We start from the raw sequence: 24,356 nt of genomic DNA, 5'->3' as shown, positions 1-24,356 counted from the left end.
ACTGATCATAGGGAATTAGACTTCAATGAGACTTTGAAGAGCTCTTTGAAGAACTCTTTTATTAGATTTCTTTTATTAGAGCCTCCAGACATTACTGTTGACTACAGTGTTTCTATTTCAACAATATATGGTTTGAACTGCTCAATTACTTTTCTATTCAATTATAACTTAATTTACATACTTTATAGCCTCTTTTTCAATATAAGAAAGCTTATTTGTAACTGATATTAAGGTGGTAAATACAGAGACTTCCTGTTGAATTTGTGCCTGTCTTTCTTGTATGAATATGTTGCCCCCTGGTGGTTATAGTGTGTGCCAAGGTCGTCCTTTTACAGAAGTGGCCTGCTTTCTCAGCTGTGGTAAGTTGAGTTTTTTTCTTGTCAAAGTCAGAAAAAGATGGTAACCTGAAAAATTTTTTAATTGACCTGGGCCTGATATTTCCCCATTTTCAATGTTGCAGTTAAGGGTTAAATGGGCAAATCTGAAACGAAGAAAAACGTTTTGCCATTACACAGCACACCTTACTGCAATTCTCATGCTGAATATCAGAATTTTTGGATTATCTGTACATTCACCCCCACACACGCATACACACACACACACACACACACACACACACACACACACATACACAGGTTTGAACCAGTAAAATAATTTTTATTGGTACAAATATACACATAAGGAAATTTCCACAACCAATAGAGCAGCTCAATGAAATATGAAAAGGATTCTGTTTTTCCACAAAAGAGTATAAGATTGCATTATAAAAAATCTGATCACCAAAACAAAGCACAATAACCATTTCTCGATAAATGAACAGCAGTCCTTGCTTCTAGGATTAACAGACAGCAATTGTGCCTCCTGCACAATGATTCACCTCATTATCAATTGATCATAATCAATTTATTAATTCAATGTACAGTTTTTTTCCAGATAAAAAAGCTCCCTTGTATGGGTTAAAAAACCATCACCATGCCCCCATTTATTTATATTAATAAATTATAAATATAAACCCCGATGTATTTAGTAATGTGCTTAGTATCATAGCAATATAAGGATTGTGTACACAATATGTGTATGCATAAATATTACTGCATGTAAACGTGTTATGTATATATTACACATGCATATATACACACAGATATATGAATACACATATATACATATACTGTACCTCACATGCATATCTGACACACAAATGCTCCAGTCAATACTTTGCCTACTTTTTGGCAGTATATCTCCATACAATCGCATTCAATTATTTTCTTTTCATTAAGATTATATGTGCCAAATAATTTCAAAAAACAATACTGGGAGAAGTCGCACTGTAATTGATTTGATGTAAGCTGCTGAAAGAAAACAACATAAAACCAGTCTCTATAAGCTAGAGATTGTTTGGTCTCAGGGTGACCACTGAAACACATTTGTTTCCTGGCACTTTTACTGAACTTGATTTAACTGTCCTGCATCACTTTCCAAGAAGACAACAGGCCCTCTACTTAGCCAAGCTGAAACAATCCAATCTGGGCCCAAAGAATGTAAAACATATGTGCATTTACTTTGTGGTCACGAACACTGAAAAAGAACACTAATTTTAGGGTTGAATGTAAGACAAAAAGAGTTTTCACATACACAGTGAATGTGCTAGACTGTGGGCTTAAAGGCTCATACAGTACAAGTGTGAAACTGAGCCACCTCAAGCCAACAAGGTTTAATATTAAAGTTCTGTATTGTGCGTTCTCTTGTTGGAGCCCGAACACTGCAGCTGGCTAAAGGGACCAACAGAGGGAGTACAGTCAGTGCTGTGCATTTGATAGGTTCTAGCTACATCAGTTCAATTTATTGCCATTTGATGTATGACTGCAACCAGAAACGGGCCCTAAAATCAGTTAGGACTCACAAAGGACTCACACTGAGTGAGCAGCTCTAGCAGTAACAACGCTTTACCAATACAGGGCACGGTAGCTGCATGTGTTGAACAGTGCCTGTTCAGTTGTGGCTGAATAATAAAATAGGAAGACCATTTGAGAGATTTATTGTTGCACAGTGAACAAATGTCATGTCTATTATAAAGCCATTTTAAAGCCTCATTTCCCTTTTGTTAAGTGTTATTGAAGATAATGTAGCTCAGCCTTCTCAATGCATCACACATCATACTGCTACTCTGCATCTCTTACAAAGAACAATATGCACAGTATTTCATCCATCTGGCCTTAGAGGAGAGGAAAGAAGGCAGAGGGTGCAATTAGCAGGTAGTCTGATTCCAGACAGAGACAGGATGGCCCCGACCTTTCCCTTTTTTCATATTTTTTTTTTTCTAATTTACGAAGTTAAATCTTTGTCTGCTTCCTCTACAGAGGCTGCAGACTTCCCGTCTTGGGTCTTGTCCTTGTCCTTGTCCTTGTCAGGGGACCCGTCCGTGGTCTTGGTGCCAGCGTCCTCCAGGTCATCATCTTTGTGGCTCTGGTGCTGAGCGACGTCTGCCACGGAGGCTGGCCTTACTGCGAGCACACAGTGGTAAAACACAGACGTGAGAATGAACAACAGGGGGCGCCATTACCTACCAACTGAACGTGCACAGTCTTTCTTTCCCCCACCGTCCCTCAGAATATGATTATCTTGTGTCAGTATAATGTTGTGTCAGCATTTTTGCTATATATATAATCCTGCTACCTGACTGTTGACCTTATTTTGAAATTCAAATCCAAATGTATATATATTTTTTTGTTTGTGTGCATGTTGTGGGTATGCCTACACTAATGCTTTCCATTGGAAAGCATTTTGAGTCTGGAAGGATTAATATAGTTGTTAATGTATTCTTACAAATAATAACACTTTACAAATTTCTCTCAGATATAAAAACATACAAATCAATGACAAAAACAGTTTCAGTAATACTGAATAACAGAGAGCCCTGACAACAGCATTTTGTCTGTTCATTTCATAAGTGGTGCACTTACATCCTTCAGTTACAAATGTCAATCTTACAGACTTTCTGAAGTGCCATTTGGAAAGGGCCATTGTGTACATTCATTTAGGGCAGCTTTCATGTTGCACTGCAGACAAGTCATAATACCAACAATATTAAACCATACTATTGCAATAACTATAATAATTTCAACTGCATGAAAGCTCCGAAAGTGAATCTAGCACATGACTTTGCTTTATGGAACAAAGTAAAAGGTGAAAGGGTGAGAGATGTGAAGGGTGGAGGGTGATTGGTCTAACCAGGTCTGGGGAGGGACTTCCTGCGCTCCTCCTCGTCCACTTCCTGGGCAGTGCTGGTGGAACACTGCCTCGCAGATCTGATTCTCACTGCAGGCACGGGCTTGTCTGTCTCCTGATCGGAGTCAAACGGGCTACCGTCTCCCGACAGATCCACTGGAGAGAGGGAGCCTCTTCAGCTTTCATTATGACTAATCCCGGCCATAAAAAGAGATCTAGCCACCAGTACTGTGTTCCCAATACTGTGTTTTACACTGCAGCTGTGACCCACTGAGTTATCTGTGATGGATGCTTAATAAGACTGTATTTCATCACAGGACAAAGTGCATACTGTGCTGTGACCGCTGCCCCCATTCTTAAAGTAAACTATCCCAGGTGGGCACTTTTGAAACAGGTATGAGAGTATTGAAACTGGTATTTGCTTTCCCAGTCAGACCCTGGTTGAATCTCATTCCATTTTATATGAGTATGATGACATCACTAGCACAGGGCTCATAAACATTCCTCTATACTTCATTAGAACAATAAAGTATGATACTTTGGTGTAATGGTCTTTGAATGCATAATATATTACTCAAAGAAAAGGCACTAGTACTCAGCAGAACTACACCAGGTTAAAAAAGGATGAAAATAATCTAACAGGACTGCTGGTCTGCTCAGTGACGTGCAGACACCAACAAGTGTATGGCTTTTAATTTCCATCTGTGCCCAGTGCTAGTGAGGAAATGAAGGGGGACTGTGTAATCTAAGACAGACACGGTGATTGGGAAAAACACACTTATCTGGGGAATCTGGAAGACAGGATTCATTCATTGGAGGGCTCAAAATCAGGCAATACATGCACAACTTACACTCTAGCTGACACAACACAAGGAATCACAAAATACATGCAAAGAAGAAAATGCAACTGAAACTAAGGCTTTCATTTCATAACATGTGTCAATAGGGAAGCTGGACATATTGGTTTTGCATCAATTGAATTGGGGCATATTTCATCCTTTTCTTGTGTCTTACCAAAATCAGCACCAATGCTGCCATACACTCTAATGATAGGACCGAGAATATCATTGACTGGGTTTTCACCGATGTCCTTGTTCTCCTTCTCTATTTTTTAGACATGCAATCCCAATCAAACTGTACGCGGATGCACAGACTGAACCTACCTTCTTGAACCAACACCCGGTTCCCAGACCCACCCAGGAGAGGGCTGCTCTGCCCTTCCTTTTCCTTGTCTGAGGGTCCCCTCTTTAGGCCGTGGGGAGGCAGTGACACCTTTGGAGAAACATTCCCACCTGGGGATTCTGGACCTTCATCTACAGGCAGGAGAACAAAATGCAAGAGAACTCCAGATGAGGAGAGAGGGAACACTAGCATCTTGGACATTTAACACAGACAAACCGAAGATATCTGAGATTTACCCAACGTCTACTTATTGTACTTTTATTGTTTGATCAAAACCATTACAGTGAAGGGAAGTGACCTCTTAATAAACATGTAAATCATCTCCCAGGCATCTGGCCTTTGAGACCAAGTCCTGAGTCCTACCTACCTATGCTCCTGCTGCTGCTGGTACGAGGCTTTTGGGGTACAGCTGGGCGGGCGCTGAGGGAGGGTCTGGGGGCCTGAGGGGAGGGTTTAGGGCTGGAGGGGGTGCTGCGGGTCCTGGGCGCCGCCTCTGGCTTTCCCTCAACCCGTGCGGGCTTCTCTGCCGAGGCCACGCCTCCCTCACCTTTGACTGGCGCTGATACGTGGCTTTCCGGTGGAGTGCTGAGCCCTTTAACTGGTCAGACAAAGTGATAAGAGATATGGCTGTATATGTGGCTTTCGAAAGTAGGAATGACGTTAATGCAATCAGGGGCTATTTGAATTTCATTGGTACAAGTACACATGCTAATTTACCACCAATACCAATAGAGCCAGGCACATGCACGCTTAGTAGAGGTCATGTGAACCAGAGACATGAATCATTATTTAGAATGATCAAAGGAAGTAATAAGCCACTCATCAGTAGCTGTATCCCATATCACTAGTTTTATTTTTGATTATCAATGTCGAGCATTCATGAGAAGTACTTATCTATATATCTACATATCTGCCCCTCACATCCAGCAACAATAAAAACTCAAGAATTTTGTTTCAAATTTCATATAATGTTCCTCCATAAGTGTACAGGCAATATAATCCACCTTCACTTGCATTACACTGTGCAGTACCAAGGAATGAATAACATTCATCAGACAGACAACCTGGAAAGCTGTTACTTCACTGTAAGTGTTTCTAAAGCACTGAACCCTCAGGCAAGCCCAGCATGCTCTCCGCTCCAGTTTAGAGCCGCCAAAAGTACGTGTGGATCCTCCCCAGTGGCAATCGCTCACCTGTCTCACCTCCATCTGGCCTGTCTGCGCTGGCGGAGGGGTTTGGCGTCTGCAAGAGAACACAGCACAATGATCATTAGTGAGCTGACAACCTTCAGTGTTCCAGAGATATACCCATAAACACAGTCTTAATCACGCCCTACCTTACATCATCACCTCTGTGTATCAATAACAGTGATATGTATGTCACTGGTAAGCAATTTAGCTGGCTAGAATGCTAGAGCGCTAGGTAGGGACACCTCTGTTAGTGAGGCTCAAGAGGTGGCTCAAGTTCTGCTTTGTGTATTTTTTTTTTGTTTAATTTTGTGTTGTGTGATCACAGTGCGGGACCATATATGCTGCATATTATCATACACACCATACATGCCCTTCCCAGTGGCCGTGCTTCTGTGGAGTCGCAATGTGTATGAGGCTAGTTGATGTGTGTAAAAATGTTCTAGAACAGGCACAAAGTCGGTCAATGGCACAAAAATGCACTAGACCCATCACTCTCTCACAAACTCCAAGAAGCTGCATCATTGTGTGTTCACAGATGGAGCAGAACTCCTGCATCGTTACACAGATCAAGGGGAAATTCAACAGTCAGCCTTTCAGAACATTGTGAGCATTTACATTTTCCATTGTGAGCAGGGATTTCACACGTTTTTCATTTTTTTACGTTTTTCAGCATTTTAAAATAGCCTCCAAAGGTAGCTTTCTTTAGAGCTTTTGTCAAGGTGAGGAAGGTGTCTGGCCTGGTGTGTTGGCCATCTAGGTGGTGGCCCTGACAGGAGCATAAAGCATTGGGTTTGGACACTCAAAACTTTGCAAAAGAACTCAATGGCGCAACAAACAGCTCTGCAAGCATAACTACTGCACTGTAGACTCCACTTCAAACAAGGATGTTCAATGCCAAGTCTGTTATGAGCACATTTGCTACTTTATACGCAGCCTGTTGTAAAATTGGGCCTACTTCTTAAACTGTGACTACATAGCAAGTGGCCTTGAGGCTCATAATATGAACAGTTAGGTATCTCATAAAATATTTATATTGAATCAGATTCAATCGGCTCTTCAATTTATTGAAGTAGCGGTGCGAAAAGGAGTGGATTATCCACAATGCTGGCAGTGTTCTGCAACAGGACATTCAATTCAGCAACAATTCCATTTTAGAGGGCTGTATGCAGCCTTTTCATTAAATGAAAACCAATTCTTCGGTACTACAGAATAAAGGAGAAAAAAGAGGTGATGAGGCGTAGCTTCATGACAGCTCATGTTCATTACCAGTGGGCTGTACTTTCTTGACAATGAAGCCCGAGTAGATCTGTGCAGCCCTAGCAGTCTATCAGGTCATAGTGTCTTTGAACTCCATGTTTGAATACAATGCGATATCAGATGCCTCATTTTTGAGTGTTTTATGCTTGGTTGACCATTGTAACAGATATATGGTGGGTTACAAATCAAAACGGATGAGGGAATTTAAGGAAATTTCTTTGCTCTGATTGTACTTGGAGTGATTCAATTAACAGAGCTCTTTCTGGGTGAATGTCAGATCAGTGTAAGTCTATTATTCCTATCAATCTCAGTGATGATATGTACCAAGCAGCAAGGCAATAGGCGCCATTTTAAAAAAGACTAAACTTATCTGAGGTGTCAAGGCAGACTCTCTAACTACAAGGCTGCTGAACTGGCAGCATGTTTCTGATAAGCATTACTGTCCCACACTCTCACTCCTCCTTCACTGTCCGGCCATTCAGGGTCCTATCACTCACATTAACAACAGTGCCTTGTCAAACACATGTGCTCCATTAGTCAGGGCGAGGAGGTGGCTCATTTGAAACTGCATTTCATACTGATGCAATATGTCCTGTCATATGCTCCTCACATTCACACAAACACTCAATGTCACACTTCAGATCATACTGGCAGCTGATCAAAGAGAACATTTGAATCACTTCTGTTACTCCATAAACAGTTACAAAGTAGGCTTAGGCAGGAGGACGCTTGCTTGTCTCTAGAAAACGATGCATGGCATACAGTACATGGTGCCATATATATATTAGTTAAATATCTGGCCAGTCCCCCTTCAGCTTAAAGTTGGTGTCATACCTCCTCGGCATACTGACATGTGGTCGCATGCCTCACGTGCTGTTTACAGTAGTCCAGAGCAGGGCTCCCAGCAGGATTCCACGGCTCTGCTCATATACCTGGCAACTCTGTCCCAAGGATTCTCCGTGGGACTTAAGTGAGATGGCTGCAAAAGGTGTCTCAAAACCCCAATTACTTCCACCTCAAACCCCACCTCCACTCTGCTGGCAGTGAGAAAATTACCTCTGTCTTATTATACTCCTCCAAATGGTCTGCCTATACTAATGTCAGGACAGGCAAAATAGCCATGAAAGTCAGGTTAGAAAGCACTGTTCAGAAAAAGTGTTCACCTCTACATAAAGTAAGTGATTATTTTTGACTGCCATTATATTGCGTTCATCTTACATAGCTGACAGTTTATAAGTTACAACTTCCGTAACACCATCTCTACAATTAACTACTGTGTATTTGACAATTCAACTCACTGGACTCAAACATATAGGCCTTTACAGACAATTGATATGCGTTGCTCTGGTATAAAGCCAATTATGAGCTAGGTATTTGCAATAAAAATTACTCATTACTTTACACATTACATATAAAAGCTCAGCATGTTTATGTAACTAAGATCACTGTATAAAATGCATATGTGCATACAGTACAAAGTCCATTACAAATAAATTCTCCTGGCATTTGAAACACCGGCATTCGTCAACCAGCACCACAAGAGGGAGCTATTTTCACGCTGTCTAGACTGTGCCATTTTTATGCTCTGAAAGGAACACTTTACTTCTCTTCTTTCACTACTCTCTAAAGTCTGTGGGTGGCAGTGAGCTGGACCATGGAACTTACAATGTACTTCAGGTATCTGAATTTGAATCCAAAGTAGGATACTGCAGTTATACCACTGAGAATAGTACCTTATCTAAATTACTTCCATCAAGAATCCAGTTTTATAAATGAATTACAGAAAGCCTACCAAGTGAAATCACTTTTAATGGAGTGAAATTAAATGAGTATTATGAACGTATTTAAGGTACAGTACTTTCCAGTTCTGCATTGTGTAACACTATTGCCACATTAAGAAAAACACACCATGGTGTAGTTGAGAAACATTCACCCAGCCCATTAAAGACTTACATGCAATTTTTGTGTGACGTTAAGGCATATCTGTAAGAGCTATGATTTTCCCCCGGAATTTCCCTCCTGAGACTGTTCTTGGAGTGTTACAGTATGCAGTGTTAGTTTCTGCAGATAACAACAGACTGTGCACAGACTGCCCTGGACCACAGCCTAAATCCTGTTTTGTGGTACTTTCTCAACCCCCTTTGCTGAGGACTTTGTCCCTCCCCCACGGTCTGTCCAACATGGTGAAAAGGGGAGACAGGGCATAACTCCAACAGCACAGCGATGATTAGGTCACGGCAGAGCTCTGATCCATCTGACACTATTACAAAATCAGCGCACAAGCATGACTAAAGCCCATATGGCTTTGCTTCAGGCCGTGGCGAAGGGCGCCTGGATTGGCTGGCTGGTACTGACCTTATGGGTGCCAGCTGCCCTCTTCTCCTGCTTGGCCTTCATCTCTGCCAGGAGACCGGTGCCCATGACCTGCACCCCGTAGCGACGCCCGCCCTGGGGGCTGGCCCTGCCTTCACTCTCTGAGTGCTCGTCCACGGAGTCGGGCGTCTTCAGCTCCTCAGAGCGGTCCGAGCTGCTGCTGTGGTCCACGGACGGGGCCTTGGGGCTCGGCTCGGGGGCGGGGCATCTGGCCGGAACCTTCGGGGAGGACGGCGCCTCGGTTACCGCGGCTGCTGTCGCCACGGCGGCCGGGTGGTTCTTCTCGGATTTGGAGGAGCGAGACTTGATGAGGTTGAGGAAGCCGCTCTTGCGGGAATCGCGCTTCTTGTCTCCCTCATGAGAGAGAGAACTCTTCAAGGAGGGCCGTCTGGGAAGCAAAAGAACACATTGCATGTTAACTTTTTATTATTAACTGGTTATGCTTCTCTTGTCTAGCCAAGATGTATGAATTTGTTTATAATTGCTCACAGCATCACATAATTACTGAAGGCACTGTTCTGGAAAGAAATCAAAGTGCACCATTACAAAAAGAACTTGTTCTTAAAGAAGAAATGAAAGCCTGACTAGCATGGTTGACCACATCCATTAATAACAGACTTACTTCATCTCCAGCTTAGTGACTTTCTTGAAGAAGAATTCATCCACGCCCTCATCCAGCCTTCCCAGGAGGCCGTTCTGCTCACTCTCCTGTGACGGCGTACTGCTGATCTGCAGAATCACAAGGTTAAAGACTTCTTTAAATCCAGTCATGGAAAAAATAAAGGACAAAAAGTCATTGCCCCTGAAATTTTACATCCATCAACAACACCATCAGCTATGTCCATGTCTGGGTGGATCACAGGGTCACAGTTTGTAACAGTTTCTGTGTCTTGACATGCTGACCTGATGCAAACATTATTACCTGTACAGGATACCAGTCAATACCAAGCTTACACCCCTCTCCACCTCTGTTATGTTGAGCACTCAAAAATGGATACAGTTTAAAAGACTTTTGTATAACTTGTTCAGGGATTGAACCCGAAATCTTCTGGTGTCGGAGCAATCATTACAACGAAAACACCACTGTCACTACTAAGCCTGGTGCATACTGAGGATTCTTAAATTTGGGGTGTACTTATGACGCCTAGAGCACATGGGGACTGTTAAATGTGGAATGTACTGACAAGGGCCTAGAGCACATTGGGGATTATTAAATTTGGGGTGTACTCACAGGAGCCTTGCTGGGATGGGTCTTTTTGTTCCTCCTGGGCCGGAGCTTGGTGTAGTGCTGCAGTTTCCTCCCCTCCTCAGACGGCAGCTCACACAGGACCTCAGAGGTCCTCTTTTCCGGTTTGGGCGTAGGGGGAGGGTCCTCGATGTGAATGGGCACATCCTCCAGAGCCTTATCAAGGTCAAACTCCATCTCTGACAGACATGCAACAGCAGCCAATAAGAGAAAAAACCACAACAAGCCCCACCTCCAAACAAAGATATGATGATAGTGCATCCCACCACTAATGTTGCCAGGCAATTTAATATCAATGGCTGACCAAAAATGCCTTCTATAATAAACAAAGAAAAAAAAAATTAACCTTACAGTACCTGTATGTATCACTTGTATGGACTGTGCACAGAACAATGAGGGCACAATGTAATGAGGCTGAGAGATCAGTTTTCCATGTGAAGTCTACGTAACATTGTGTTATCCAAACATTAAGTTTTTTTTTTAATCAATAACACTAATCTCAGAAAAAGCTCTGAAGTGAAAAGCTTGAAGCCTCATGCACTGATCCCCATCAAATCATCTGTGTTGTGGACCATGCTTGTTTTATGCCTGTCGGATAGCTTTGTGTAGTGTTGTAGCCTAGACAACAGCAACAAAAGTTAAGCAACCGGTTTAAAGTCATGGATTCAAATCAGCTTGTTTGACTGGCTTTGAAAGGGCAACAGGGCTTTTCTCATTGGCTGTGAGATGGTAGCAGGGCTCAACTTATCTTGACTTTGAAAAGAGAGGCAGGCTTACCAAAGGCATGGGAGACTGGCCGCAGCATTCTGCTATGAATACTTTTCCTCTTGGATTTGGGTGTCATCTGCAGAGCACAGCCAATGATGAAAACATGAACTATAAAGCAGACTTGACATTTCTCAGTTTGTTTCCAAATAAATGAGAGACTCACATCCATTATTCCCACACTATTCCCTCTCAATGTCTAAAATGGTAGCTACAACTCTCCTCAGAAATCAACTGCAAGTGAATGGGAAAAATCAACTGAGTAAAGGTCGATTTTTTAGACAAGTACATTTCTTAATTCTCAGATGGCTTAAAAACAGGAATAAATTGTGTGTCAGCATCAAGAAAAACACCAATACTTCTGAAATGCCTATTCTGCTTGCAGAGCATAAAGTGTCTGATTAGTTTCCTCAGCCACTGCTTTTTGACTGAGTAGAAAATTGCTACATAATTAGCAATTACCTCACAAGTCCTGCCCTTCAAAAACTCTTTGCTACAAAGGAAATCAGTCTTGACATCACAGTTTGGTTCAAAATAAGTCCAGAATGAGGCTACCTTCTGTGAAGCTCAGACAGATTAAACATATTTGGCCATTGTGCATCAAGGAACTAAAACAGAAGGTCCTGCTTTCAGTCCATTCACTTCTGGGTCCAGCTAAGCATTAGCAAATCTTCCAGCACAGAGTCCTACCCCCCTCCTAGCCTTTAGGGGCATTTCCTCCAAAATGAGCATTAATTCAACAAGTGTGCTACTGCATAGCAGAATGAAAACGCATAACAGATCACTTCACATCCTATTAATTACGTGACTACATTATTTTCAACCTTGACATGGCTACATACACACCATATAAGATGGTCTGACATGGATTCAACAAAAAATAAATAAAGCAGTTCCTTGCAATATTATATTAATTATACACATACACTAACACATATACTCAGCACTCAAGTTGTTACACATCTAAACAGGAGGAAGCTGGGAAACTACCTGTTAAACCTGTAAAAACTACCTGTTATGAAATTCTGAAACATCCCCTCAAGGGCTGATTCTCCTCTCCCACTATACAGGGAAAACAGAGCTCAAAAAATGTTATAAAGTCACCCACACAGCACTGAGAATTCCCTGTCACTGGCATGGTGGAGTCCCCTCCAGTAGCTGGCTCACGCCTCTCAGAGGTTATAGGCAGAAGGCTGTCGTGTGCTCCAGAGAGCCAGCTCTGATAACTCTGATACTAATGATGTGGTGGAGTTGGGACAGCTGTCTGACAAGCAGCGCTCTGTGCTTAGCAGCTGATGCAGCAGAGCCCACAGGGATGAGAGGTGAGCAGGACCTCCACCGGTGCAGTGTGGAATCCAAGGGAAGCAAAATGTGACAGGGGAAGGATAGAAGGAGGTGAGGAAAAGAAAGGTGAAGGGATGACAATTAATGGGCAGAGAGAGAGAGCGAGAGAGTGACAGAGAGAGAGAGAGAGCAAGAGAAAGAAAGAAAGAAAGAGAGAAAGAGGAAGGAGCCATCTGTGAAGTGGGAAATCTGATGCATATTACCAGGATGAGGCAGTCACAGTGGCCATGAGAGCTAGAGTCAGCAGGCCATAAAGAAACACACAGGAAGGCACTGATCTACAGAGTTGCTGCAAGCGACAGCTGTCTTAGGGTGCAGCTCCCTATCCATTACCCCACACACAGCTCAAGATTTTATCGTTCCCATCTGGCTGCCTCTGAGACTCCAGATGGATAACCGGTGCTTGGAACCATGCACAGAGCTCCACTGACAATGTCTTAATGAGCCTCTAAACAGATTCACTTAGGTGACTGTGCACATTCCTGGCCACACTAGGTCCAGTACAGCACATTGGGCTGATAAGGTTTGAAAAATGCATTGACCGCACCTGGGCAGAGCAGCATGCAATATCTTGCAGAGTCAGTATCCCACAGGTAATGGACTAGACTCCTCTCACAGCAGGCCAGCCAATATCCCACAGGTAACAGACCAGACTATAGTCACAAACAGCAAGTAAATATCTACAGGAAATGGACCTGACCATTCAAAAAAAAAAAAAAACTTGTGTGTGAATGAACAAATCGCGCCTATTCTATCCCATTTCTGAATGCTAGAGCGACTTCATGCTGAGCTAATCTCAGAGAGCTTCTTTCTTCTATAGCGCAGAGAATGGTAGGCCCAAGGGCTTCCATTTTATTTATCATTCATGAGCCTCCTGTATCTCCAACACCGGCACTAGGTGGGGAGCTGTTTATTCATGTTTATTCATAGGAAAAAAATACTTTTTTCACCTCAGCCTTAGACTCTCTTACATACTGTGTGGCCATAGTATCAATATTGGTTTTGATACACTAGCCTTTTCAACCGCACATATTCTCCTGTTATGTCTGTGATGGATCTATGCTGTGGCACTGTGAAACAGGAACTGTGGTCTTTACTGCATACACACTTACAGAAACAATGGGCCCTATGGAATCCACTCAATTACTGCACTGCAGAAATGAGAGGAAAATTAATGAAACCAGCTACAGACAAGGGAGGAGGGGAGTCTATCAATAGTCTCTTTTTCAAGGTCAAGCCAGCTGTATAATTACCTTGAACTGGAGAGCACAAATAGACTCAACACAGATAAATGAAGAATTCATATATACTCCTGAGAATTTAAATTTATGCATTTTAGCATTCGCATACAGATGCTGCACTAACATATGATCGGCATGCCCATCATAATTACATCTAAAACCTGTTTATATAATTACCAATGAGTAAAATGAGTATATGTTGAACATCTACACTTGTTCCAAAAGATATGATATACAAAGATCCCAACACTGAAATTTACAATTAAGATTCAAGTGACAGATCCATGTTATAGAAATGTGAAGAAGAGAGGAGATCTTACAGATAAAATGAGGACTGATCAGCCCCTCACAGATCAGAATTCTCACAGCTCTACAGCTCCACCAAAAACCCTGCCCCTAACGGCTGAACAGAGCCAATGAGGAGCATTCCCTGGCAGAGGGGAGGGCGATCCTACCATGCAGGCCTCTAGCTCATCCAGCCGCTCTGTCTCATTGTGCTCTGGGCTGGCACGCTTCGGGACCTTCTCCTCCGGGACCTCCGTCTCCACAGACACCTGGTGCAGCAAGGGCTGCCCTTTCCTGGCCAGGTGGTCTGCCTAAGGAGGAGAGAAAAGAGCATGCTCAGTGACCTATGACCCCTGTGCCTGAGGCCTGCCCACACCACCGTGAGGACTAGAGTCAATGATTACTAACAGAAGAGGTCTTTATGTGTAAAGAGTTTTTGGGTTGGTTAATTGCTTGAGATCAGGCAGTTATGAGAATGACTTTTCAGAGTTAAAATCGATACAATTAATTCCCTTTTATACCTAGACATTCTGACATAGATTAGTTCACTCTGAACTTGTTTTTAATCTGAAATAAGTCATTACTTTCTATAGCCTTTCATGCTATGGGTCAGAGCTGATGTAGTCATTCTTGATATAACTTTGACATGGGCTCGCTCAGGCATATCATGTGTGCGTACAGTATATGTGCAAGTGCATGTATGTGTAGGATCCTCACCAGTGTGTGCTGGGAGCCGGAGAGGGACTCCAAAATTTCATCAACTATGCGGTCAGACAGAAAGGAGGCCATACTGAGCTTTACTTCGCTGCATGTGGGAAACGGAGGGAATGAGAGAGAGAAAGAAGTATAATTTACAGCTCTGTGACCGAGGCTCGCTGGTGACACAGATCAGCAGAGTATGAAATCAGCAGGTCATCAATCCATTATGACATGTCTTAGAATTGGTGCTAGACCATCAATCGAAACAAACTGTCTATCTAACACCTGAACACATTACAACCACCACTGTGGTAAAAGACCTTTAAAATCAGAAGGCCATGAATACAAAAACTGAATTTCAGTCTCGAAATTACAGATGAAAGGGCTCTTTGTAATGTAACAGCCATCAGTGTTAAATAAAACAGGAGTGTATGAATGAAAATCACCTCGAAAAAGCATTCCGAAGACCTTCACACATTCAGAGCTCCACTAAATCAAAACTGTGATCCCTCTCACTGATAAGAAATTACAGACCCTGAGCTTCAAGCGCTTTCCCCATTTTCTATTAGCAGAAGGGTCAGATGTTCTCTCTCCAAGCAGCTGTGAGATCGCATGCCACCATGCAGTTCTCGGCCCCGGGAAAGGCCAAACTCATCCATAAAGTGGTGCTCTCACCTGATCTTGTTGATGATGTCTACGCCGGACTGCTCCAGCAGGGTGGTCTTGACGAAGCCGCGCGGGACGACCACCCTGCCGGCGCTGGCCTTGATCAGGTCCTGCTTCAGGTTGGCCTTCTTCATCACGTGGGGACAGAGAGCTTCAGCGGCGTCCACCATGCTCTCTAGCAAGGACTGTCCAGAAAGGAGGGAAGGAGAGGAAGAGGGTGAAAGAGAGAAGGAGACAAATAAAGTGAGAAGGAGCAGTTAGTGGGAAAGATAGGGTAGACACAGGGGAAGGGAAGGGGATGTAAACAGAAAAATCGACAGAAAGCAAGAGAGAAAGGGAGTGAGAGAGGGACAGGGAAATCAGAGGTAGAGAGAGAGAATAAAAAACACCCTCAGTTGTTTGTTTATACTGCCATATGGCACACTTTCTCTAGTCAAAGCCAGATAATCCTGAACAAGACCTTTATTTTACCACAACATTGTTTCAGATGTAAAAAACTAGATGTTACATATGGCCTGAAGCACACTGTAACATTGTGACACTGTAATATATTGAGCATGTTCTCAGCCATGTTGATTAAAAGTACATCCATTATCCCTGCAGCCTTGGGTTTTGCTCCTCAACAAGAAAACATACACATTTACGGCACATTATTTTAGCTAGAGGTCTACAGAGAAGTTCACATCCACAGGGAAAACCCACTCTACATGGAGTCCAATGGAAATAACTCATTGAGGGTCTGAGGATCATGGTGAGCGTCAAATTAATAGAATGATTTATCTGCAGAGGCCCTGTTACTTTCAGATTATCATCACCTATCACACGTGTGATATGAACATCTAGATGAGACGTCCACCTCTATCCCCAGAGTCTGTTCCCTCTCGCAGCTTGGAGGAAATCGATAACTAGGGCTGTCACAGGCAGAGACAGCTACACTGTGACGTTGGCTGGAGGCGAGAGGGAGCCCGGGTAACAATGTCCCAGTGTAATTTAAACGAACACAATGAGCTGCTCCCTGGCTCACTTCTGCAAAATTACAACTGAACTGCCCTGCGAAACGGCCTGCGGGGTCCTTCAGAGCATTTGTTTTCAGAGAGCTGATCAGCGGTAATCGCTGCTCGGGTAGAAGATGACAAGCGTTCTGGCCGGCGAACGCATTCCTGCCATACAATTATGCACATAATCATAGTGTGTGAAAGCGATCTTTCAATTCCAGACGTCCCTCTCACTAGCCCGTATGTCTAAGGCTCTGAGGTATGGATTTCTCTCAGGATATAAAAACAGGTTCCCTTCTCAAAATCAACAGCTTATGAAAAGTATGGAAGTATTCAAATGATATATTTCTGCATCTATTATAGTTTTTTCCTCTATCTGATGTTTACCTGTAGTTGCTCATCCATCACCCTGGTCACCTCCCCAGCCATGGACTCCAGTTTGTCCTGGATGGGGCCAGCAGACGGGCCGGTAATGGGCCCATGTGAGGCTGACCCCAGATGGTACAGGTTGCGCAGGAGCTGCATGGGGGGCAGAGTGTCATCAGGTTACTCTTCACCTCTCACCTTTCACCTCTGACCTCAGAGGATGGAAACGTTCTCCACTCACAGTCTTGGAATTTCTTGCGTCCTTCATGAGGTTCTCCGCCACCTTCATGTCCTCTTGCACAGCGTCCATCTCGGTGAACTTCAGGGAGTTGAGGTGGTCCTGAACTTTGACACAGATTCTGTCCATCATCTGGCCAAAAAGGACAGGGGAATAACCAGGCTGGTCATGTGCGTACTACATTATCAGGTTCCCAGCAAAGTTTACAAATGTTTTCTTTTATCCTAATAATGAATCACATCATTGCTGTGCAGTGCTTTACATTCAGTTATGTGTGTTTACAATGGGCACCAATGTGTGATACACATACACAGAGACATTGTTGTGTGATGAACCCACTGCTGTGTCAGTCAGGGGTCTCATCACATGCTAATCGCATTCCCTCATCTGCGCATTTAAGGACAATTTTTTTCTGCCAAAATTTCTCAGGATGGCTTGACTTCAAAGTATTTCATAAATAAATGAAATCTGCTTCATCTTTGGAGATTTTATCATTTTGTAGGACTCAAAGAGGAGCAGGCTTGTCTAGCCTTTGAAGCTTCAGTCAGATTAAATTTCAAACGCCTAACTGTACAACCATGACAGCTCACAGTATAATGCAACAGCTTCTTCTGAAAAAAGGTCACATACTGCAAGGCAATTAGAGTGCGATCCCTCATGCTACTTGATGTGAAAGTACACAGAATAAAATGACTGTGTGATGAAAAGGAAAAGGACATGAGTACAGCCCAAGTCCCCTGCTGGCGGAGTTCAGAAGCTCACCTGCTGCGTGGTCGTCGTGACAATGCCTTGCTGAAGCCTGTAGGCCTGCTCTTGGAGGTATCTCCGGGTCTCGTGGTTTCGGAACAGATAGCTCTCCATCTGAAATGCAGGGAAATTTCCCATCATTTCCCACAATGCTGAGTGGGTCAGGTTCAGGTCAGCTAATTTGTTCTACTACAGTTGGTGGTCATTCTTTAAGTGCAAACATGTCCAGTATGTACTAACACAATGACAGATCAAGCAAAGTCTAACCGTTAAAAAGAGCCTAGGACTATAACACCATCCTACAAACAAAGTTACATTACATTACATTATTGGCAAACAAGCTTATTCAGAGCAACTTACATAGGTTACAATTTTTTACATGTTCCCCATTTATACAGCTGTATATTTAATGTAGCAATTCTGGGTTAAGTACCTTTCCCAAGGGTATAACAGCGGTGCCCTAGCAGGGAATCGAACCAACAACCTTTTCAGTTAGGAGTCCTGCTCCTTACCACTACAATAAAAACCTGACCTTAAGCAGCGCATCCTCAGTCTTCTCTGGGCTGGCCTTGAGGGCCTGGGAGGCGTCGATGATGGGGATGGGCATGAAACGGATGGTGAAATTCCTAGTACAGGGAACAGAAACAGGTGATTACCCACAGCTTAGCGTTTTTCTACCTGTGGTTGAGTTAACAAATGAAGCTTATCCTCAGGGGAGCGCTGTATCTGAGAACTGAACTCAAGTCTTCCAGCTTATTTTTACTTTCTGTAACTCACATATTCCATTACAATCACTACATTACTGTCATTCAACAGATGCCCTTATCCAGAGTGACTTACGGTTTTCAAACGTTATCCACTTAGGCAGCTGGATATTTCCTGAGGCAGTGGGTTAAGTACCTTGCCCAAGGATACAGAAGCAGTGCCCCAGCAGGGAATTGAACCAGCACCTTTTTGGTTACAAGCCCGTCCCCCTTACCACTACGCCATTCTGTTGCTCCACATTCAACATAATCCTTCTGGACAAGGGTGATGGCTTGCTTTGTTTCCACATTTTTTAATACACTGATACATATTTCTGTGGTGCTCCTTCTGTACTCTGTTGTCACAGGGGACTGATAACATGAAGCTAATAAATTTAAAATACATTTTTGAGAATGATGTGTAGTTTCTTGTAAACAAACAGTGCAATAAAAACCCCTTTCACAATTGATAGCTTAGGATGAAAGCACATTAGCAGTTCCAAGTCTGGCTAATAATGGGTACCAGGCTTGCCAGAACACATTTCTTACAATAATGGGCCAAGTCCTGACATCATTAAGGATGATAATTACCCTCTGCAAATGTAAAATTTGCATAGCACACTGTATTAATATTCATGACTGTGGGGAAAAATGAGGCCTGCTGAACAGAAATGATTGATCATCTCTCAGAATAGGTGAGAAGAACATTCCTCATCTCTCGTAAGATCGGACTTCACAGTATGCAAGTGAGAGCTGTAAATTACTCAACATTATACCGTGCAGAGTGACTTGAACTGACATTCTAATCCACATTAATTCAACTGTATATGTTTTGTGTGTGTGTGTGTGTGTGTATGTCTACACTGTGGCTTTGATCACACAATTAGTTAAAATTAGAAACTGCCCACACAATAAATACAAAAGAGCTGATTGTACAGATCACTCAGGGACTTGACTGATTACAGCAAGAACGAATACAAAGAGGATGCTCAGGTTGACTATTGTGCCAAATTCCATAGTGGGGGCCAGGCCACACATGCCATGCTGAATAGATAGAATAACACAGCTGAGTACTGCTGTGGCACATGGATGACACTGGGAATAAGGGACATGAATGAAGCCTACATACTGACAGACCTGTGTAATCAGGATATGCCCTAATTACCCGCAGCCGCCATATGTCACCTGCAGAGATGCAGCCCCCTGGCACCTTCAACAGAGTTGGCAGACGTGCAGACATGTATATGATATTTTGCTGATGATGACCAGATGACCTAAATCAGAAGGGGTGATTCTAGAGATGCTGGTGCGTGAATTCCAGTAGATGCCCCTCTCTGAAAACGGATGAATTCAACAGTCCTCTTCCCACACCCACCTCTGTCAGCTGTGCAGAATAATTACAACTGGAACATGAGAGGAAACCAGCGATTCCCACACACTCCTCCTGTCTTCTTTCTGTCTCCTATTCAGGCTGCAGCTGCAGCTGTTTCTCCATGTTGGGGAGTTCAAAGCTTGCGCTAGGATTCCCAGCCACATAGCCCGCCCCCAGCCCCAGTGCATGATGGGATACTATGAGGCACAGTGCCAGGTGTCTGAGAAGCATATACACACATTAATATGCGAGCACACAGACACAGATGGAGACGGATACTCACTTCTCCAGGGCAGCCGCAACATCCTGCAGGCCCTGAGGGCTGACGTTGTTCTTGTCCCAGATGACCGTCCTGTTAAAATGGACAAACAGGAACTCAAAGGACAACCCTCCAAATGTATTTAACATCTTAGTTGAAATGACACAATAATGGAAGAAAAATCCAAAACAAAAAAAAAACTCAATTTGGTGCATCAAAAGCACATCGGCTCTATATACTATACAAATACAAATAAGTGAATGCAAATAAGTGAACCACAGTGCAATTACCAGACAGATTCTAAACATTACTAACAAAAAGGCAACATTGCACCAACTATAACAGTCATGCTGTAGAGACATTAACAATGAAAAAACCCCAAGGGAATCTTCCTGAACATATAGAGACTGCTCTGACCTGAGCTTGCTGTTAATCTGCAGGGCTTTGGCCAACATCTTGGCCCCCATGTCTCCCATCCCGTTCCCACTGATGTCCACTTTGGTTAGAGAGGTGTTGCTGCCCAGGGCGTTCAGAACGATGGTCAGGTCACTCTTCAGCTTAGAGTCGGCCAGTGACAGGGACGTCAGAGGCTGTGGGGGTAAGGAGGTTCAGCATTGTTCAAAAGCAGCTCTATCCTGCTTCCATTAGTGTTACTATCTGTCCATTTTATTTTTTGCTGGTTTGATTTTTTTTTACCATAGGTGAAGACCACTCGGTTTATCTTGTTGAGTCAAAGTTGATTTTTAACTGATCTCTTTACTTGATGGAAATATGCACCATGGAGCAATGTTTTTTTTTTATCTACCACAACTGGAGATGAATTTGATAGTGGCTAGAACTTGCATAATAAAATTAATCTTTACCACAGGGGAAATGGGTTGGTTTGCTATCCCAGGGTCCTTAAAACATGGTTCACATTGAGTAGTGTATGACAGACAGGGCTAATAGCCTGCTTTCAGAGATGCAACTAAGCTTGCTACTCTGCCATCGACTGAAAGGCTTTCATTTATATCAGGGAAAATGAAATGGATATGTTTCATTTGATCAGCTTAAAGCAATAGGCCCGACTCACTCTAATCAGGCGTATTTCCCACAATGCAATTCCTCTCTGTTCCTTTTGACGGCAACAAAGTTATCCAAGTTAAATCAGACAGATGAAACCATTTCAGAACTCACCGATTCCTCCTCTTGTATCATGTGCACCAAGTTATCCAAGACAGGCGCCAAATTTCTGTGTAAACACAAACACAAACACAATCTTGGAACCACAGTACTTCACTCACAGGAGACAAAAGCTGTCAGTTTTAATCTGTTAACATCTACACAGCAAGTATCTTGAAGAGTTCTCCCAGCAGGACAGGGTGAGTGCTCACTCTCTCATGTCATGAAAAACAGTTCAAGCTCTGTCCTCAATTGCCATGACCACCTTCCAGCTACTGAATCACACCTCTACGACTGCCCCCCACGCCCCCCCACCCTGTAGCCTGACGCACACCTGAGTTCTTACTTTGATTTGATGTTGTTGAAGTTCTTCCCGAGTGAGAGATGTCGGATGGATCGATTTTTGGCCAACCATACAAGTAGGGTGGTGAGATCAGAGTCCAGTCCTTGAAAAAAACATCAAAATTACACACATACAAAGGTGGCCAATCAAATATACATTTTTAGAAGTAAATGGAGAAAAAACACATTTACTGAAAGCCCAAACCTTAAGTTAAAGCAATTATCTATTTAATAGGAAAGAAAACAGGGAATTCAATTTAGGAAGCAATATTGGATGGCAGAGCTTTCTGCAGCAATTTCTTTAAAAAAGTACCCATATATACGCAACTGACAATTTTTTCCCCCCAGAGTACATAAACAAATGTGAAGAACCTGCTGGCCTTTCCACTGGCAAAAAAGACAGCTCAATCTGGAAAACTATTCCCCTGACTGAATGCAACAAAAGCTACTTCATTATTAAAGGTGTAATTACAGCCAGTTGTCCCATCAGGTGTTTATGAAAGGTTTAAATGTTTAAAATGAAGCTTTCCTAAAGGGAAGAAGACTGTGCTAATGTAACTGGCAGATTCAGAGATAGATCCCCTTGAAAATATGCACCAGATGGGGATGGATAATTGTTCTTTAATTAGCCCCCTTCAGAGCTGTTGTAACAAACTCAAAAACCCTCAATGCTGTTACATTTAAGATCTTGATTTTTTCCAATTAATTTAGGGTGAAAGATGAATGAATAAAATAATGGTTTAAAGGATGGACAGATGGATGATATACAGATCAATAGGCAGAAGACTGAGGGATGGATGGGGGGGACGAGTCTTACCATTGTCTGAAATATCCAGGTTTGAGATATTGGGGATCTCTGCTATGCAGCCCTCCAAAATCTGAGAGCCTGCTGACCTCAACTGCCAAGAGAAGAGAAAATTAGTAATGTCACTCAGTTGTGCTTAGTTATCAAAAGCATCACGTTACATTTTTCCACATCTAATTAATAGGACAATTACAAAAAGACAAAAAACCCCAAAACAAAACAGGACTTTACATCTAGTTGATCAGTAGTTTACACTGTATTAAAGGGCTTTCGTATAAACATCAGACATTACCTTATAATTCTCTATAATTTTCATAATTTTGATTTCAATTTTCAACAGAAAAGCTTGCCTGAGACAATTTTTTATATCAATAGTCTAGATTGAGCAAAGCAGGAACCAGGAAGTCTGGAGAGCTGATTGTCAAAACAGAACGCAAACACACAGCCCTTGAATACAAGTAATTTCAGAAGGAAATCAGATGTCAAAATGTTAACATGAACCAGATGCTGGAAGTGTGTGTGTTGACGTTACGGCTATGAAAACAGGCAAAAGAACAGAGTGAGGAGAAAGGACTCGGGCAGCTGCAGTCTGGGGGTGAAACGCAGACTGAAAAAGGCACCAGCTCTTCCAGGCTGCATTAAAAACATCATTTCTATTCCATTTTTCATCCTGTGAATGTTAATAAAAATACAAATAAAGTAACCCTTGCCCACTTCAAATAAATCTCTCCACTGAAACCAACGCTGGCAGGTTAATCACCCTCACTTTAAGTCTGGGCAGTAGAGGCCTCCCCCCATCAAACTAATGTTCTTGGCACCCAGGACAAACAATGAAGGATTACAGAGGGCAGCCAAGTTTGAGGAGAGAGATCACAAACAGTGGATTTAATGGCAGACCAGAGGAACTGGAACAAAAATGGGCAGCAATGGGGTGAGACAGAGGCTGTGATCCAGGGTAAATACTATTAGGAAGCTCAGGGGTGCCAAGATTGAATCTGGAGGATTCGATTAAGCTGGAAGAAAAACCACCCAGCTCTTGGGACACAACCACTGAGCTCTAACGGTTTCTGCTTCTTGGTGATTGTACATCCCATCATTTAATCTTACGTCTGCCAGCACAAGTTAACTCCAGTTAGCATCTCTCTTTTATGAACAGGCTGAAGATGTTGTCCATGTAGACCACCAAAAACCACACACATAGCTTCAGGTCTCCTTGAGTGAATCGGCTCATTTCAAAGAGGAACTAATTTTGCGTTGCACTTCTTATATAACATGATTAGGCAATGGCAAAACACAGCCATGAGAAATGAAGATCCAGCGGTAACAGCAGTCATCTGCATATTTTCACAGTAGGACTGATCACTGGTACGTAGATAATGTACCACGGAACTGAAGGGGTTTGATGGTTATCAGTGGTGATATACAGCATTTTTAATGTAAGGAATGCTGACCATGAAAAGTATAGAGCTACTCTAGCAAGTGTGATACTTACACAGTGGCCAAGCTTAGGGAAGCAACAGAGGAGAAAATAGCAGTGTCAAAGCAATATAAGCAGACAAAGCACTGCAGAAAGCAACCAAATTACACAAAAGTAGCTAAAACAGGTAGAATTAAAAAGACCTTTCCAACTACTGGCTAATTGTATCCTCCCCCAAAAAACCATTAATTCAGAGGCAGTTTAAATGAAGAAAAACCTTTCCATAACTCCACAGGATCCCTAATTAAGTTTGCTGCGCATTAGTATTCATGCACCATCTTTAACAATGTCATTTAATCCATTCCTGGCAATCTCAGTTGGAGCAATGATGATGTGACACTATTAGCAGTGGAAATTAGATTCCCTTTTCTAATGCTG

General features: G+C 42.8%; 1 protein-coding gene across 3 annotated transcripts in view; it reads right to left on the bottom strand.

The window, feature by feature from the left end:
* Positions 1-708: 708 nt before the first annotated feature.
* The window catches only part of LOC118796443 (F-actin-uncapping protein LRRC16A-like), a 65,425-nt gene continuing 41,777 nt past the window's right edge, over positions 709-24,356 (bottom strand). The window contains exons 19-40 of one of the 3 annotated variants that reach the window (XM_036555300.1): positions 23,994-24,005; positions 22,514-22,595; positions 21,701-21,800; positions 21,370-21,424; positions 20,611-20,783; positions 20,218-20,286; positions 18,352-18,445; positions 17,835-17,933; positions 17,076-17,204; positions 16,856-16,987; positions 15,483-15,658; positions 14,826-14,913; positions 14,279-14,419; positions 11,251-11,317; positions 10,459-10,652; positions 9,850-9,956; positions 9,210-9,615; positions 5,601-5,649; positions 4,775-5,005; positions 4,389-4,538; positions 3,229-3,381; positions 709-2,501 (exon numbers count right to left, since the gene is read on the bottom strand). In XM_036555300.1, the coding sequence (XP_036411193.1) occupies positions 2,323-2,501; positions 3,229-3,381; positions 4,389-4,538; positions 4,775-5,005; positions 5,601-5,649; positions 9,210-9,615; positions 9,850-9,956; positions 10,459-10,652; positions 11,251-11,317; positions 14,279-14,419; positions 14,826-14,913; positions 15,483-15,658; positions 16,856-16,987; positions 17,076-17,204; positions 17,835-17,933; positions 18,352-18,445; positions 20,218-20,286; positions 20,611-20,783; positions 21,370-21,424; positions 21,701-21,800; positions 22,514-22,595; positions 23,994-24,005 (2,886 nt within the window). In that variant the 3' untranslated portion in view covers positions 709-2,322. The remainder of the gene's footprint in view (positions 2,502-3,228; positions 3,382-4,388; positions 4,539-4,774; positions 5,006-5,600; positions 5,650-9,209; positions 9,616-9,849; positions 9,957-10,458; positions 10,653-11,250; positions 11,318-14,278; positions 14,420-14,825; positions 14,914-15,482; positions 15,659-16,855; positions 16,988-17,075; positions 17,205-17,834; positions 17,934-18,351; positions 18,446-20,217; positions 20,287-20,610; positions 20,784-21,369; positions 21,425-21,700; positions 21,801-22,513; positions 22,596-23,993; positions 24,006-24,356) is intronic. The other 2 variants (XM_036555302.1, XM_036555301.1) reach the window with 2 other exon arrangements.

This window comes from Megalops cyprinoides, chromosome 21 (genome assembly GCF_013368585.1).
Source record: "Megalops cyprinoides isolate fMegCyp1 chromosome 21, fMegCyp1.pri, whole genome shotgun sequence".
Taxonomy (NCBI): Eukaryota; Metazoa; Chordata; class Actinopteri; order Elopiformes; family Megalopidae; genus Megalops; species Megalops cyprinoides.
Note: the sequence above shows the minus strand (reverse complement) of the source record. Positions and strands in the feature narration are given on the sequence as shown.